This window comes from Molothrus aeneus, chromosome 30, assembly GCF_037042795.1.
Source record: "Molothrus aeneus isolate 106 chromosome 30, BPBGC_Maene_1.0, whole genome shotgun sequence".
Lineage (NCBI taxonomy): Eukaryota > Metazoa > Chordata > Aves > Passeriformes > Icteridae > Molothrus > Molothrus aeneus.
Window position 1 is genome coordinate 2,716,302 of NC_089675.1, and position 16,921 is coordinate 2,733,222.

A 16,921-nucleotide genomic window follows, 5' to 3' on the forward strand; every position below is an offset into this window, starting at 1 on the left:
CCCCAGTCCCAGCCTGCCCACCACCCCCCGTGTCCCCCCAATCCCAGCACTGCCCACCCCCCCCCGTGTCCCCCCAGTCCCAGCCTGCCCACCACCCCCCGTGTCCCCCCAATCCCAGCACTGCCCACCCCCCCCCGTGTCCCCCCAATCCCAGCACTGCCCACCCCCCCCCCCCCCCGTGTCCCCCCAATCCCAGCACTGCCCACCCCCAGTTTGGGGGGCCCTGCTCCTGCCCCCCACCACAGACACCGACACACACACACTGGGAGCTGAGCTGTTTATTGGGGTACGGGGGGACCCCACGGTCGGGAGGGAGCAGGGGGGGCAGGGAGGACCCCCAGGGGACTGAGGGGGCAGAGGATGGGGGGGCTGAGCCAGGGTATTTACAAGCAGCAGCTGGGACCTGCGGGGGGGGCACAGGGCCCAGGGGGTCCTGGGGGGGGCACGGGGGGGTCCTCAGAGGAGCCCCGGGGGGGGTCCTGGGGTCTGGTCACTTCTGCAGCCGCTTGATGCGGGCATCGATGTCGGCAAAGTTGTCCTCGACGATGGCCAGGTTGTCCTTCATGGTCTTCTGCACCTGGGGGGGAATGGGAGTGGGGGTGAGTGGGGATGATGGGGGGCACGTGGGGATGGATGATGGGGCAGTGGGGATGGGGTGATGGGGGCAGTGGGATGGGGTGATGGGGTCAGTGGGGATGGGGTGATGGGGTCACTGGGGATGGGGTCACTGGAAATGGGATGCTGGGGACAGTGGGGATGGGGTGCTGGGGTCAGTGGGGATGGGGTCACTGGGGATGGGGTGATGGAGTCACTGGGGATGGGGTCACTGGAAATGGGGTGCTGGGGGCAGTGGGGGGCCAGGGGTCCCACCTCAGCCAGCAGCACCGCGTTGTCCTTGAGAGCCCCCGCGATCTCCTGCTGTGTCGTGTCCAGGTGCACCAGCACCTGCCCGAACTGGGTGGCTGGAGATGGACACACCTGAGTGCTGGGGAGGACAGGCAGTGACCCCCACCCAGTGCCCCCCAGCCCCCCCGGCCCCCACCTTGCTCGTGCAGGTCCCTCAGGGTCACCAGGCGCTGCACCACGTCGGGCAGGGCGCTGGCCACGGCGTCCCAGCTCTGCAGCGTCTCGTACAGCTGGTGGATCTGGGGGGCAGCAGGGGGGGTCAGCACAGCCTGGGGGGGCTTTTCTGGATCCCCCCCAGCCTCTGGGCCCCCCAGCCCATACCTTGCTCTGGGTGTCAGCGTCCTGCACCGTGGCCTTGTGCTTGGCGATCTCGTTCACCTTGCCCAGGACGCTCTGGGGTGGGGCAGACAGAAACCCCAAATCCAGCAGTGGGCCCCAAACCCAGCAACGTCTCCCAATTCCAGCAGTGCCCCCCAGCTCCCCTCACCTGCAGCCGAGCCTCCACCTGGTCCAGCACAGCCACATCCAGAACATTCACCTTGGCCTGCAGCACCTGCACCGTGTCCTGGGGAGGGGGGGCAGGTGAGGGGGGGAACAGCAGCCCCCCCAAAGCGCTGGGGGGAACAGGGGCTCCCCCAAACCCCTCTTGCCCCACTCACCATGAGACTGGAGCCCTTCAGCCCCACCAGCAGTGGGTTCTGTGGGGGGAAACGGTGTCAGTGGGGCCAGATGAAGGATGGGGGTAGGAAAGTGGCAGGAGGGAGGAGGCAGGGCAGCCCCCCCTCCCCTGGGCACCCCCCTGGTCACTCCCCTGGGCACCCCCCTGGGCACTCACCTGGCTGTCAGGCTCACACCTCATGGCCGCCTCCAGCTGTGCCAGGCGCTTCTCCAGCTCCGACACCTGCGGGGTTTGGGGTGAGGTGCTGGGGCTGCAGTGCAGGGCCGGGTCCCAGGTGTGGTCCCCCCCCGTGGGAGCAGCAGCCCCCGCTCACCTTGGCAGACTGGGCAAACTGGTCCTGCTCCGGCCTCCAGTAGAGCTCGAAGGTGACAGCATCGCCGGCAGGGGCCGTGGCCCGCGCGGGGCCCTTGCCCGGGGTGGCTTTGCTGCACTTGGCCACCTCCAGCTGCTGCAGCAGCCGCCTGGGGACAGCAGGGAGGGGACAGGGTGGGCACGGGGACAGGGCAAGGAGGGGACAAGCTGTCCCAGCCCACGGGGACACTGCCGTGCCCCCCCGGGGTTGTGTCCCCCACTCACTTGGCCAGGGCACCCTCAGGATCAGCGAAGTCGACGGCGGCACCGGGGCCCAGAACCTTCTCCAGGTGGGAGCTGAGCAGCTGCTGCTTCAGCACCTCCACCTGCCTGGCCAGGGCCATGGGCGTCAGCTCCTCCTCTGCCCCCGACTCCTTCACTGAGCTCTGGGGGACACACGGGGGCTGTGTCACCCCCAGGACACACCCTGGGACAGGGGGGGCTCACCTGGGGCAGGTAGGGGCTCACCTGGGGCAGGTAGGGGCTCACCTGGATCTGCTCCACGTCCCGGAGCAGCTCCTGCACCTCGTGCTGCAACCGCTGGAATCGCTGCTGCGGCGTCTCCTTGGCACCAAGACCCTCACCCAGCTGCGGGAGAAATGGGTCGGGGGGCTCAGGGGGGGCCAGGGGGCTCACACAGGGTCAGGGGAGCTCATGGGATGGTGGAGGGGTCATGGTGGTCCAGGGGTCTCAGAGGGGTCAGGGGTGTCACAGAGTTCAGGGGTCTCAGAGGGCTCAGGGGTCTCACAGGGGCCCCAGAGGTGCTGGCAGCACCTGGCACCAAGCAGGAGCAGGTGAGGCCTGCAGGGACAGGTCAGAGCAGCCTCAAGTGGCACCTAAAGGGGACCTGACGGGGTCAGTGGGGCAGGGCAGGAGCAGCCCAGGAGAGTCCTGAACCCACAGGGAGAGGGGCTGCACTGGAGCTCATCTTCATCCTCACGGAGCTCCTCATCCTCACTCTCAGAGCTCCCCACCTTCATCCTCATGAAGCTCATCTTCACCCCCATGGAACTCCTCATCCTCACCCACATGTAGCTCCTCATCACCACCCCCATGGATCTCCCCATTTTAGCACCCGCAGAGCTCCTCCTCTTCCTCCTCCCCCGGAGCTCTAAAGCTGTGGGGTGGTTCTGGCTGGTGCTGTGCCCCCCATGGAATGTGGGGGTTTCCTGCCCTTTGCCCAAACCCAGCTGCTCCCAGAGCAAACCCGAGCTGGGCCGGTGTGGGGGGTGATGGCCTGGCCTGACAGTGACGAGGCCAGGGGACACAGCTGTCACCCCCTCCCAGCAGGCCAAGAAGGAGCCAGGTGACCCTGAGCCACCTTCTCCCCTTTGGCCCTGGGTGACAGGGACTGCAGCCCAACCTGAGGGTCCTGAGGGAGCAGAGGAACTGGGACAGCCCAGGGAATTGGGGTGTCAGAACTTCAGAGTCAGCGAGGGGACAGGCAGGGCTGGGGGGGGATACAGAGCCCAGCACCAGCACATGGGGGGTACCCAGGAGAGGCCCGGGGGTCCTGGGGACACCCAGCTGAACATGAGCCAGACAGGGTTACCCTGGGACCCCCGTGTCCCCCCCAGATCCACCCTGGGACCCCCAGCTCCACCCAGGACCTGGTGACCAGCGCTGTCCTGAGCACCCTCGGGAGTCTGCGCTGGGGACAGGGGCTCCCAGCACGGCAGACTGGGATGGACTGGGCAGAGACCAGCATGGCACTGGTGGAGCTGGCACATGGCTGGGGACTGCAGCAGGTGACCCCGGGGGTCCCAGGGGACCTGTGGCACGCAGGGGTGGGGAGGAGGGGGTGCCCCTGGCCCACTCACCATCTCATACTCCCCAGCCTCGTAACCCGTCGTCCGCGTGCGGCCGATGCGGTCAGAGAAATCTGGAGGAGGCAGAGCCGGGTGTGAGCCAGCCCAGCTTGGGGGGCTCAGTGCCCCCTGCCCCCCTGGCCCGTGCCCAGCCCCCCTGGCCCGTGCCCAGCCCCCCTGGCCCGTGCCCAGCCCCCCTGGCCCGTGCCCAGCTCACCCACACCCTCGGTGCCCAGGCGCTTGTCCCGGAACTTCTCGTAGGCAGCGTTGGGGTTGATGATCAGGTGCTCCACGCTGGTGCTGCTCAGCTCCTCCTGCACACGGAGCCACGTCAGGGACAGGGACAGGGAAAGGGACAGGGACTCCCAGACTGCCACCACCTCCCCCAGCACGGACAGGGATGGGGAAAAGGGAGCCCCAGGGCTGCCACCACCCCCAGCACACGGCGTGGGCAGGGCTGGGGGTGCTGCTCCTCCCCAGGACACAGGCCCCAGGGCAGCCCGGTGAGGGCTCTGCTGGCAGGGATGTGACATGTCCCCAAGGGTCCAGGGCGGGGACATTGCACCCCCCGACTGGCCTGGCCCAGGAGAGGTACCCTCAAGAGTGTTGGAGCCCTGGTGCAGTGTGGGGACATCAGACCCTAGGCTGGCCCAGCATGGTGACACTGGGCCCTGGTGACACTGGGCCCTGGTGACACTGGGCCCTGGTGACACTGGGCCATGGTGACACCAGGCCCTGGTCTGGCCCAGCCCAGCAGGCAGGGCTCCCCAGAGGTGTTGGGACTCTGAGCCCCTGATGTGGCCCAGCTCAGGGATCCCCAAGGTTCAGCCTATCCCAAACTGTGGAACATTCCAGCAGCCCCTGGCCAGCACCAGGACCCACTGCTGGTCCCTCCAGGGTGACCCCTGTCCCCGTGGGACTATCACTGTCCCCCAGCTGCGTTCTGGCAGGACAACCTCCTCCCCAGGGTGACCCCCTGGGGCTGTCACTGCCCTCTGGCTGCCTTTGGGGCTCATCAGGGGGGCAGTGGGGGGCGTAGGCCCCCAGACCCCCAGGCCAGAGGGCCGTGCCCTGTGCCAGGCAGGGTGGGCACAGCCGGTGTGTCCCTCGGCCCCTGCTGCCATCAAGGGTGTCCCCAGCTCAGCAGGGCTCGGGGGGACCCAAAGGACCCCTGTGCAGCCCCTGGCTCTGGCCCGGGTGGATCAGGGCCCTGGTTTGCTGCGGGCAGTGAGAGCGGCGGGAGCAGCGCTGGCAGCGTTAGGGGGCTGCGGTGGCTGGCAGCGGGTGACGGTGCCTGAGGGACAGTGACAGTGGCTGGGACACGGGCGCTTACCAGCTCCTGGCGTTTCCCAGAGGTGAGAAAGTCAGAGCAAGGTTAGAGAGGGGAGAGAGAGACAAAATCCGCGTTAGAAGGTCCGGCCCGCGCCCACCGCCCCCCGAGGGCTGGGGACCCCAGCGGGACAGGGAACCCCATGGGATGGATGGGGACCCCCGAGGGCTGGGGACCCCCGAGGGCCAGGGGCAGTGGGACAGACTCCCGAGGGCAGCTGGGGATGGGGGCAGCAGGGCTGTGCCCTGGAGGGGAGCAGGAGGTGACAGAGTTTTGGGGATCACCCCAAACTCCCCTCAGCAGCTCCAGCTCCTGCCTGGGGGAAACGTGAGTGCAGCCAGGTGCTCCCCCCCAGGACCCCAACACTCAGTGGGACCCCCGGGGAGCCTGGGGGGCTCTGTAGGGCCAGGGGCTGCCCCAGCCCAGCAGCTGCCCCTTGCAATGCTGGCAGCAGTGAGGGGGCTCAGCACGGCCCCCCCACACCCAGGCAGTGCCCCAGGGCAATGAGACCCAGCCCGGGGGTCCTGGGGGGTCCCGGGGGGTCCCAAGGCCAGGTGGGCAGTGCAGGCAGCAGGCAGAGGATGCAGAGGGCAAGGCAGAGCGGGGGGCAGTGCAGGGCACCCCAAAACCCCCATGCACATGCAGCAGTGCCCCCCCATGCACCCCAAAGCAGGGCCGAGCTTACTTGTGCAAACTGAGTCCAGGCCAGGCGGGAGCGGGGGGGAAGCGGGGGGAGCCCTGGTCAGTTTGGGGGGCTCCCCGAGGGGGAGGAAGGACCCCCCAACACCCCAGAGCTGGTGAAGGGCTCCCCGAGGCAGGGGGGGCTTAGGACCCCCCCATCTGTCACCTCCCACCACAGTAGGGGCCACCTCATGCCTTTGGGCTCAAACCCCTGTTTCAGCCCATCTTGCTGCTCTGGCCCTCACAGGGGGGGTCTCTCTGGCCCCCTCAGGATTTGGGGGTACGTGGTGTGTCCCTGCTCCGTGCCAGGGACCTGTGCCAATCTCCTGGACCTCAAAAACACCCATGGCACTGACAGCAGAGGGTGGGTGCTTGCACCCCCTGCACCCCCAAGGCCCAGCACCCCCTCACTGGCTCGGGGGGCACGGAGTCACCCCTCAAGCTGTGACCCCGGAACCCCCATTGTCCTCCCCAACACACCTGGGGGTCACCCCACACCCTGGGGGTCCTCTCTGCCATGTGGCCTCAAGGACAGAATCCAGTGTCACCCCCCGGGCCCTGGGGGTCCTTTGGGCCCCTCAGTGATGGAGCTCTGGGTCACTCCCTGCTCTGGGGTCCCCTGAGCCCCACAAGGATGAGCCCCCCTGTCACTCCACAGTGACCCCTTGGGACAATGGCCTCAGCCCAGGCTGGGCACCCACAGTACTCAGAGCAGGTTTAGGGGCCCCCCTTGTTCCCCTCAGGGTGGGGTTGGGGGGCTGGCAGCCCCGTTCCTCTTGGGGACAAGGACAGCAAGGACAGGGACAGCCAGCCCGTGTGGGAGGGGGCTGTGTGCTGCTCTCCCCTTCCTGCCCCACAGCACAGGCACGGTGCCACTGCAGGGGATGGGGGCCACACTGCAGGGGACAGTGTCACTGCAGGAGGACACTGGGACTGTGGGGGACACTGTCACCATGGGGAGGGACACTGTCAGTGTGGGGGGACATTGGGATTGTGGGGGACACTGTCATTATGGGGGAACACTGTCACTGCAGGGGACACTCACTATGGGGGAACACTGTCAATGTGGGGGGACATTGGGACTGTTGGGGACACGCTGCAGGGGACACTGTCACTGCAGGGGGGGGACACTGTCACTGTGGGGTGATGTGTCACTGCAGGGGACACTGTCACCATGGGGGACACTGTCACTGTGGGGGGACACTGGGACTGTGGGGTGATGTGTCACTGTGGGGCACACTGGGACTGTGGGGGGACACTGTCACTGTGGGGGACACTGTCACTGTGGGGTGATGTGTCACTGTGGGGCACATTGACTGTGGGGGGACATTGAGATTGTGGGGGACACTGTCATTATGGGGGAACACTGTCACTGCAGGGGACACTCACTATGGGGGAACACTGTCAATGTGGGGGGACACTGGGACTGTGGGGACCACGCTGCAGGGGACACTGTCACTGTGGGGGACATTGGGACTGTGGGGGACACTGTCATTTTGGGGGGGGGACACTGTCACTATGGGGTAATGTGTCACTGCAGGGGACACTGTCACCATGGCGGACACTGTCACTGTGGGGGGACACTGTCACTGTGGGGTGATGTGTCACTGTGGGGCACACTGGGACTGTGGGGGGACACTGTCATTTTGGGGGGGGGACACTGTCACTATGGGGTAATGTGTCACTGCAGGGGACACTGTCACCATGGGGGACACTGTCACTGTGGGGTGATGTGTCACTGTGGGGCACACTGGGACTGTGGGGGGACACTCAGTATGGGAGAACACTGTCACTGCAGGGGGACATTGTCCCTGTGGGGTGCTGTGTCCCCGTGGGGTGCTGTGTCACCGTGCAGGGTGTGCTGCTGCTGGGTGCATGGGGGGCCGGTTCCCTGCCCCAGTGCCAGTCCTGGGGGTCCCGGGGGGTTCTGGGGGTCCAGTCCAGCTGCTGCTCCCCCCCCAGCCGGGCCTTACCGCCTCGAACTCGGCCTGGTCATCCTCGGGCAGGTCACTGGTCTCGTACACGTCGGGCTCGTTCCGGGCCTGTGGCACCAGGGGCTGGGCTGGGACCCCCAGCTCACCCCCCCACCTCATCCCCACGGACATCTCTGATGGGCCACATCTCCCTCTGGACACCCCAATGTCCCCACACCCCTTGCTGACTGCCCCCAAACACCCCAATGTCCCCCCAGCACCCCGAGTCACTGCCCCTGTCCCCTGACCTCCCCCAGCTCCCTGTCCCAGCTCCCACAGTCACCCCAAACACACGGGGTGCTCCCACCCCACAGGGATCTGGCTTCACCCCACAGACAGACCCACAGACAGACAGACAGGCCCTCCCTGGCACCCCAAGCCCCCTCCCATTTCTACAGACACCCCAAACGTTGCCAAGCCCCACACCCCACTGAGCCCTCAGCTCACCCCCACATCTTCTCAGAGACCCACAACCCCTCAGATTCCCCAAATCCCCCCGGCTCCCCAGACCCTGTCGGTCATTCCAAGCTCAGACCCCCCAAAACTGACTCAATCCCTGCAGCCCCTCAGACCCCCCAGTGCCCTTGGACCACCTCAGGACCCTTGATTCCCCCAATCCCCTCAGATCCCCCCCAAACCACTCAAAACCTCTGCCCCCCACCAGTGCCTGCAGACCCCTGAATCCCTGCAGATTCCCCCGGATCCCCTCATCACCCTGAGACACCCCGCAGCACCCTCAGATCCCCAAATCCCTGCAGATTCCCCCGAATCCTGTCACTATGCTGAGACACCCCACAGCACCCTCAGATCCCCCTGGCCCGCTCGGACCGCTCAGACCCTCTCAGAGCCGCCCTTCTCCCACCTCCCCAGTCCCTCCATGTTCCACGGGTCCCCTCATGTTCCGAGACCCCCTGGCCCCCTCAGACCCCCTCAGGCCCCCCGGCTCTCCCAGACCCCCAGATCCCCGCAGTTCCCTCATTCTCCTCCAGGGTCCTGACTCCCCCGATCCCCTCAGAGCCCTCAGCACCCCCAGGCCCCGATCCCCTCAGAGCCCCCTTGATCCCCCAGGCCCCCAGTCTCCTCAGAACCCTCAGCACCTCTCAGACCCCCTCGATCCTCCCTGATCCCCCCGGCCCTTCCGACCCTCTCAGCACCCCCAGGCCCCTGATCCCCTCACAGCCCCCCTGATTCCCCCGGCCCTCCCGATCTCCTCAGAGCCCTCAGGACCCCTCAGACCCCCGCGATTCCCTCAGAGCCCTCAGCACCCTTCAGACCCCCCCCGATCCCTCCGGCCCTCCCGACCCCATCAGACCCCTCAGCACCCCCAGGCCCCTGATCCCCTCAGACCCCTCAGCACCCCCAGGCCCCTGATCCCCTCAGACCCCTCAGCACCCCCAGGCCCCTGATTCCCTCAGACCCCTCAGCACCCCCAGGCCCCCGATCCCTTCAGACCCCTCTGATCCTCTCAGACTCCCCCGATCCCCTCAGAGCCCTCAGCACCCCTCAGACCCCGCTGATCCCCCCGGCCCTCAAGATCCCTCAGAGCCCTCTGCTCTCCAAGGCCCCTGATCCCCTCACACCCCCCCGATCCCCTCACAGCCCTCAGCACTCCCAGGCCCCCGATCCCTTCACACCCTCCATAGCCTCCCACACCCCCTCAGAGCCCCGGCTCCTTCCCGGCCCGGCCCCTCACTCACGATGCCGGGCAGGTCGGCGTACTTGGGGTCGGCCATGGCGGGGGCGGTACTGGAGGCCGGTGTTGGGGGGTCAGTATCAGTAATGTGGGGGGAGTCAGTAATGGGGGTCGGTGTTGGGGGTCAGTACAGGGGGGGCCGGTGCCGGGGGGTCCCGGAATGGCCGCGCAGGGCCGGGGCGGGGCCGATCTCGCGAGAGCGGCGCGGGGCGGCGCGAGAGGAGAGAGCGCAGGGGCGGGATAGGGGCGGAGCCTGGCAGGGATGGGGCAGGGCCGGGGCGGGGCCTGGTGGGAATGGGGCGGGGCCTGGTAGCGAATAGGGCGGGGCCTGGTGGGGCAGGGCCGGGGGCGGGGCCTGAGCGAGCAGACGGGGCGGGGGCGGCACTGGGGGGACAATGGGGGGGACAGGGGACACACGGACGGGGAGCACAATGAGGGGACACACGGACACGGGGGGGACAATGAGGAGACAGGGGACACACGGACACGGGGGTGCGACAGGGGACACACGGACACGGAGGGGGGGACAATGGGGGGGCAGAGGACACACGGACACGGGGGGGACACGGGGGGTGACACAGACGGGAACACACGGCTGGGGGCACACGGGGACACGCACGGGGACACACATGGGGGGCACAGGGGGATGGGGGGACACGGTGGGGACACGGGGGACACCCGGGCCGGACTCACGGGTGGGGGCACGCACAGGCCGGGTGGCACTGGGGGGCACCATTGGGGTGTCCTGGGCTGTCCCCCATGGTGGGGCTGCCCTTCTCAGCCGCGGGAGACCCCCGGGCTCAGCTCCGGCCCCCCCGGGCACAGCTCCGGCCCCCCCGGGCACAGCTCCGGCCCCCCCGGGCTCAGCTCCGGCCCCCCCCCGTGTTTGGGGGTCACCCGCAGGGGGGGCCGGGCAGAGGGCCCCCGCTGTACCGGGGGGGATGAGTCAGGACCGCGGCCTTCCCGCGGGGGGGACACCGAGCAGGGAGGCCGGGGGGGGCTGGCCCCGCTCCCCCTCCCCGTCCGCGCCCCGGGGTCCCGATCCCCGGCCCGTCCTGCTCCCCCCGCCGTGAATCAGCACTTTGGGGGGGCCCGTGCCCAGCGCGGCGCCCCCCCCTCAGTCCCGGCCACCTTAAGAGCCGCGGGCGGCTCCACCTTAAGGCGGGGGAGGGGGCGCGGGGGGGCGGCCCCCCCCCCCCCCCCACCCGCCGGTCCCGGGGCTGCAGTGGCGACAGCAGCGGTCACAGGAGCGGCGACAGCGGCAGCTGCGGAGCGTCAGCCCCGCCCGGCGCCGCCTCCCGCATCCTGCAGCCCCGCGAGCCGCATCCCTGAGCAGCATCCTGCATCCCTGGGTACCACCCGCAGCCCTGGGTACCACCCTGCAGTGCTGAGCGGCATCCTGCATCCCTGAGCAGCATCCTGCATCCCTGGGTACCACCCCTGAGCAACATCCTGCAGTGCTGAGCAGCATCCTGCATCCTTGGGTACCACCCTGCAGTGCTGAGCAGCATCCTGCATCCTTGGGTACCACCCGGGCAGCATCCTGCATCACTGAGCAACATCCTGCATCTCTGAGCAGCATCCTGCATCCTTGGGTACCACCCCCGAGCAGCATCCTGCATCCTTGGGCAGCATCCTGCATCCCTGGGTACCTGCATCCTTGGGCAGCATCCTGCATCTCTGAGGAGCATCCCGAGCCCTTGGGTACCACCCGGCATCCCTGAGCAGCACCCTGCACCCTCGGGTACCGCTCAGCACCCCCGGGTGCCACCGTGCCCGCCGGTGCCAGCTGTCCCTTAGGCTGTGAGCAGCGCCCCGGGTGAGCCCCAAGACCCGAGCCCCCCCGTGTGGAAGCCCCCCGAGCCCCGGCATGGCCGAGCCCAGCTCCGAGTGCAGCATCAAGGTCCTGTGCCGCTTCCGGCCGCTCAACCAGGCCGAGATCCTGCGGGGGGACAAATTCCTGCCCGTGTTCCAGGGGGACGACAGCGTCGTGCTGGGGGTGAGTCACGGGGGGGGCAGGGGCGGGTACCCCCATTTGGGGGGCGCTGTCACTCGGGGGGTGGCAGATCCTGTTCTGGGGAGGGGGGGAAGCGCTGCTGGGTGTGGCCGCTGCCCCCAGGGACTCGCCCCGTGCTCCCCCCCTCTGCATTTCCGAGGCTCCCGGAGCTCCCAGTTTGCCCAGTGCCGGGGGGGGGGCGCTCCCAGTTTGCCCAGTGCCGGGGGGGGGGGGCGCTCCCAGTTTGCCCAATGCCGGGGGGTGGCGCTCCCAGTTTGCCCAGTGCCGGGGGGGGGGGGGGCGCTCCCAGTTTGCCCAGTGCGGGGGGGGCGGGCGGTGTTTACATGGAGCGGACACGCCCTGACCCCCCCCGGGGGGGCCTCAAAGCAACCGCGGGTGGGGGGGGGGGGGATGCCGCAGGACCCCCCCCCCCTCCCCTGCGCTGGGGCCCTGCCCTTTGTTAGGGGCTCATCCGGGGGGGGATGAGGCCCCCAAAATATCGGCCCCCAAAATATCGACCCCCAAATTATCAGCACCCCATAACGGCCCCCCCTTGTCCGGGGGGGCGTGGGGGGGGAGAAGCGACGGTCCTGGGGGGAAAACGGGGTGGGGGCGCGGGGGTGTCCGTGGAGGGGGGGGTCCGTAAATGGGGGGGGGTCCGTGAGTGCAGGAGGGGTCCGTGGGTGGGGGGGGGGTCCGTGGATGGGGCATCCGTGGATAGGGGGGGTCCATGGACGGAGGGGTCCGTAAATGAGGAGGGGTCCGCGAGTGCAGGGATGTGGATGCGGGGCGGGGGGGGGGGGTCCGTGGGTGCGGGGGGTCCGTGGATGGGGGGTCCGTGGTACAGAGGGGGGGGATCCATGCACGGGGGCGTCCGTGGATGCAGGGGGGGTCCTTGGATGGGGGGGGTTCATGCATGGGGGGTCCGTGGATGCGGGGGTTCCGTGGATGGGGGGTTCATGCATGGGGGGGTCCGTGGATGGGGGGGGTTCCGTGGATGGGGGGGGATCCGTGGATGGGGGGGGGGGTTCCGTGGATGGGGGGGGGTCTTTGGCCGGGAGTTCATGCATGGGGGGTCCCTGGACAGGGGGGGTCCGTGGATGGGGGGGGTCCGCCCGTGGCGGGGCTGTGGCAGTGCCGGCGCAGTGCGGGGGTGCGGGGGGAGCCGCGGGGGCGGCGTTGCGGGCCGGGGCTGTGGGGAAGGGCCGGGGGGCGCTGGGATGTGGGTGCGGGGCAGGGGAGGAAGGGGGTGCGGGGGGTGCGGGGGGTGCGGGGGGTGCGTGACCGGCGGCGGGCGGGGCCGCGGAGCTGCGGCGGCTGCGGGGCCCCGGGGGGGCGGGGGGAGCGGGGGCGAGGGCTGCTGGCACCGGCCGGCCCCGTGCCCCCGAGCCCCCCGTGTGTCCCCGTGGCCGTCTGTCCCCATGTCCGTGAGTCCCCGTGCCCCTTTGTCCCCATGGCCGTGTGTCCCCGTGTCCATCTGTCCCCATGGCTGTGTGTCCCCATGGCTGTGTGTCCCCGAGCCCCTTTGTCCCCATGGCCGTGTGTCCCCATGTCCGTCTGTCCCCATGTCTGTGTATCCCCGTGGCGCTGTGTCCGTCTGTCCCCGTGTCCGTCTGTCCCCGTGGCCGTGTGTCCCCGAGCCCCTTTGTCCCCATGGCTGTGTGTCCCCATGGCTGTGTGTCCGTGTGCCCCTGTGTCCGTGTGTCCCCATGGCCGTGTGTCCCCGTGTCCATCTGTCCTCATGTCTGTGTGTCCCCGTGTCCGTCTGTCCCCATGGCCGTGTTTCCCCATGTCTGTGTGTCCCCGTGTGTTCGTGTGCCCCCGTGTCCGTCTGTCCCCGTGTCCGTGTTTCCCCATGTCTGTGTGTCTCCGTGTCCCTGTGTCCCCCTGTCCGTGTGTCCCCATGTCCCCCTGTCCGTCTGTCCCCGTGTCCCGGCTCAGCACCGGGGCCTGGACAGCTCCCGGGGGAGGGGTGGGGGTGTATAGGGGGTCTCCGGGGGTCTGGGGGTGTCTGGCTGTCTATGGGGGGCTCTGGGGGGGCCTGGGGGGTCCTTGGGGATCTACGGGGGTCTATGGGGTCTGTAGGGGAATAGGGGGGCTCCATGGGGGTCTGTAGGGGAATAGGGGGGGTCTGTGGGGGTCTGTGGGGGTCTGAGCATTCTGTGGGGGTCTGAGGGGGGCTGGGGGTGGTCTGTGAGGGGCCTGAGGGGTCCTTGGGGCTTTGTGGGGCTGTGAGGGGTCTGTGGGGATCTATGGGGAGTTATGGGGGAGTCTGGAGGGTTCTGGGGGTCTGTGAGGGGCTCAGGGGTCTGTGGGGATCCATGGGGAAGTCTGGAAGGTTCTGGGGGGCTGTGAGAGGGTTTGGAGGGGGGGATCTGTGCGGATATCGGGGGCCGGAGGTGTGTGTGGGGGCCGGGTCCCTCAATGGGGGGTTCCGGGTGGGTACCGGGGGTACAGATTGAGACCCCCCCAGGCCCCCCGTCCCTTACCGGGACTCCCTGAGGGGTCCTGAGGCTGTGCCAGCCCCCAGCGCCTCGGGGGGGTCCCTGGGGATGGTGACCCCCGGGCGGGACGGGGGTCTCGGGCCGGTGCCCCCCGTGTCTGTCCCGGGATTTGTCTGGATGGTGCCCCCCGTGTCTCGGGGGTCTCTGGATGGTGCCCCAGTGTCTGTCTCGGGGGTCTCTGCTCGGTGTCCCCGTGTCTCGGGGGGTCTCTGCCCGGTGCCCCCCGTGTCTCGGGAGGTCTCTGCTCGGTGTCTCCGTGTCTGTCTCGGGGGTCTCTGCTCGGTGCCCCTGTGTCTCGGGGGGTCTCTCTGGCCGGTGACCCCGTGTCTGTCCCGCTGACCCCCCCAGGGCAAGCCGTACGTGTTCGATCGCGTGTTCCCCCCGAACACCACGCAGGAGCAGGTGTACCACGCGTGTGCCATGCAGATCGTCAAGGGTGAGAGGGCGCGGGGACAGCGGGGACAGAGCGAGGACAGCGGGGACAGAGCGGGGACAGAGCGGGGACAGAGAGGGGACAGAGCGGGGACAGAACGGGGACAGAGCGGGGACAGCGGGCACAGAGCGGGGACAGAGCGGGGACAGAGTGGGGACAGCGGGGACAGCGGGGACAGAGCGGGGACAGAGCGGGGACAGCGGGCACAGAGCGGGGACAGAGCGGGGACAGAGCGGGGACAGCGGGGACAGAGCGGGGACAGAGCGGGGACAGAGAGGGGACAGAGCGGGGACAGAGAGGGGACAGAGAGGGGACAGAGCGGAGACAGCGGGGACAGAGCGGGGACAGAGCGGGGACAGAGCGGGGACAGCGGGGACAGCGGGGACAGAGCGGGGACAGAGCGGGGACAGCGGGGACAGAGCGGGGACAGAGCGGGCACAGAGCGGGTGCAGAGAGGGGACAGAACGGGGACAGAGCGGGGACAGAGCGGGGACAGTGGGGACAGCGGGGACAGAGCGGGGACAGCGGGGACAGCGGGGACAGAGCGGGGACAGAGCGGGGACAGTGGGGACAGAGCGGGGACAGAGCGGGGACAGAGAGGGGACAGAGTGGAGACAGCGGGGACAGAGCGGAGACAGCGGGGACAGAGCGGGGACAGAGCGGGCACAGAGAGGGGACATCCTGGGACAGCGCGGGGAGAACCTGGGGACAGCCCGGGTACAGCCGGGGACAGCCCGAGGACAGCCTATGGAGCGCCTGGGGACAGCGTGGGGACACCAGGGACAGTCTGGGGACAGAGCGGGGACAACCTGGGGAGAGCCTGGGGTCAGCGTGGGGACACCTCGGGGACAGCGTGAGGAGAGTGTGGGGACACCAGGGACAGCAGGGGGACAGCCCTGGGTGGCACAACCCGGGGACAGCATGGGGAGAGCCCGGGACCGCGTGGGGACATCCTGGGACCGCGTGGGGACAGCGTGGGGACAGCCCTGGGTGGGACAGCCCGAGGACAGCTCGGGACAGCCTGGGGACAGCCCCGGGGACAGTGTGGGGCCACCAGGGACAGCGTGGGGACAGCCCTGGGTGGGACAGCGTGGGGACAGCCCCGGAAAAGCCGAGTGTTTGGGGGTCCCGGGGGTGTTCGGGGGTCCCGGGGGTGTTCGGGGGTCTCGGGGGGTGTTCGGGGGTCCCCAATCCCCTCTCCCCCCCCAGATGTGCTGGCCGGGTACAACGGCACCATCTTCGCCTACGGACAGACATCATCGGGCAAGACCCACACCATGGAGGTGGGGGCACGGGGGGGGCACTGGGGGGGCACGGGGGGGGTTTTGGGGGGCCCTGGGGGGGCCCTGGCGCCCCCCGGGGTCTCAGCGCCCCCCGCCCCCCCAGGGGAAGCTGCACGACCCGCAGCAGATGGGGATCATCCCCCGCATCGCCCGCGACATCTTCAACCACATCTACGCCATGGACGAGAACCTGGAGTTCCACATCAAGGTGGGCACGGGGGGCACTGGGGGGGCACTGGGAGAGGTTGGGGGGCACCGGGGGGCTCGAGGGCAGCATTGGGAGGGGCTGGAGGGGCACTGGGGACACTGGAGGGCACTAGGAATTGCTGGGGGGGCACCGGGGGGCACTGGGGGCACTGGGGGGCACTGGGGGGGGGGCTCATGGGGGGCACTGGGGGGGCACTGGGGGGCACTGGGGACACTGAAGGGGCACTGGGGGGCACTGGGGGGGGGCTCATGGGGGGCACTGGGGGGGCACTGGGGGGGGACTGGGGGGGCACTGGGGGCACTGGGGGGGCACTGGGAGGAGCTCGGGGGGGCACTGGGGGGGCACTGGGAATTACTGGGAGGGACTGGGGGCACTGGGGGGCACTGGGGGCACTGGGGGCACTGGGAGGGGCTCATGGGGGGCACTGGGGGGGTCGGCCCGAGCCGGCACCCAACCCCCACCCCCACCCCCTCCCCCCCAGGTGTCCTACTTTGAGATTTACCTGGACAAGATCCGGGACCTGCTGGACAGTGAGTGGGGGGCACTGGGGGCACTGGGAGGACTGGGAAGCTCTTGGGGGGCAGCTGAGGAGCACTGGGAGGGCACTGGGATGGTTACTGGGATGTTACTGGGAGAACTGGGAGGTTACTGGGAGGTTATTGGGAACCAGTGGTGGTTACTGGGAGGGCACTGGGAGGGCACTGGGTGGTTACTGGGAGGGCACTGGGAGGTTACTGCGATGTTACTGGGAGGCACTGGGATGTTATTGGGAGCACTGGGAGGGCACTGAGATGTTACTGGGAGGGCACTGAGATGTTACTGGGAGGGCACTGGGATGTTACTGGGAGCACTGGGATGTTACTGGGAGGTTCCTGGGAGGTTACTGGGAGCACTGGGATGTTACTGGGAGGTTCCTGGGAGGTTACTGGGAGCACTGGGATGTTACTGGGAGGTTCCTGGGAGGTTACTGGGATGTTACTGGGATGTTACTGGGATGTTACTGGGAGCACTGGGATGTTACTGGGAGGTTACTGGGAGGTTACTGGGAGCACTCTGTGACCCCCCCGCGTGTCCCC

At 68.8% G+C, this 16,921-nt stretch overlaps 2 protein-coding genes across 3 annotated transcripts in view; one reads left to right on the top strand and one right to left on the bottom strand.

Moving 5' to 3' along the window:
* Positions 1–260: 260 nt before the first annotated feature.
* Positions 261–9,556, bottom strand: DCTN2 (dynactin subunit 2). Of its 2 annotated transcripts, none has more exons than XM_066567753.1 (14): positions 9,426–9,556; positions 7,729–7,797; positions 3,962–4,058; positions 3,757–3,818; positions 2,426–2,524; positions 2,162–2,322; positions 1,899–2,046; positions 1,742–1,807; positions 1,566–1,604; positions 1,394–1,471; positions 1,228–1,299; positions 1,043–1,145; positions 871–962; positions 261–577 (listed from the first exon to the last, which is right to left on the bottom strand). In XM_066567753.1, the coding sequence occupies exons 1-14, from the start codon at positions 9,459–9,461 to the stop codon at positions 491–493; spliced, it is 1,209 nt and encodes a 402-aa protein (XP_066423850.1). In that variant the 5' UTR covers positions 9,462–9,556; the 3' UTR covers positions 261–490. The 2 variants fall into 2 exon arrangements, with proteins under 2 accessions (XP_066423850.1, XP_066423849.1); XM_066567752.1 differs by having other exon boundaries at positions 1,730–1,807.
* A 1,097-nt stretch (positions 9,557–10,653) lies between these two features.
* Positions 10,654–16,921, top strand: part of KIF5A (kinesin family member 5A) — a 32,915-nt gene continuing 26,647 nt past the window's right edge. Inside the window, exons 1-5 of the mRNA XM_066567672.1 lie at positions 10,654–11,420; positions 14,270–14,357; positions 15,564–15,637; positions 15,741–15,845; positions 16,327–16,375. Coding sequence (XP_066423769.1) covers positions 11,292–11,420; positions 14,270–14,357; positions 15,564–15,637; positions 15,741–15,845; positions 16,327–16,375 — 445 coding nt within the window. The 5' untranslated portion in view covers positions 10,654–11,291. The remainder of the gene's footprint in view (positions 11,421–14,269; positions 14,358–15,563; positions 15,638–15,740; positions 15,846–16,326; positions 16,376–16,921) is intronic.

What these genes read in the sequence shown, in the direction of transcription:
- DCTN2 (XM_066567752.1), bottom strand. Translation starts at nt 9,461, where the DNA reads ATGGCCGACCCCAAGTACGCCGACCTGCCCGGCATC. An exon ending in AGGCTGGGGAGTATGAGATG is followed by an intron (nt 2,525 to 3,756) that starts GTGAGTGGGCCA and finishes TTTCTCCCGCAG; the next exon opens with CTGGGTGAGGGTCTTGGTGC. An exon ending in AGGTGGAGGCTCGGCTGCAG is followed by an intron (nt 1,300 to 1,393) that starts GTGAGGGGAGCT and finishes GCCCCACCCCAG; the next exon opens with AGCGTCCTGGGCAAGGTGAA.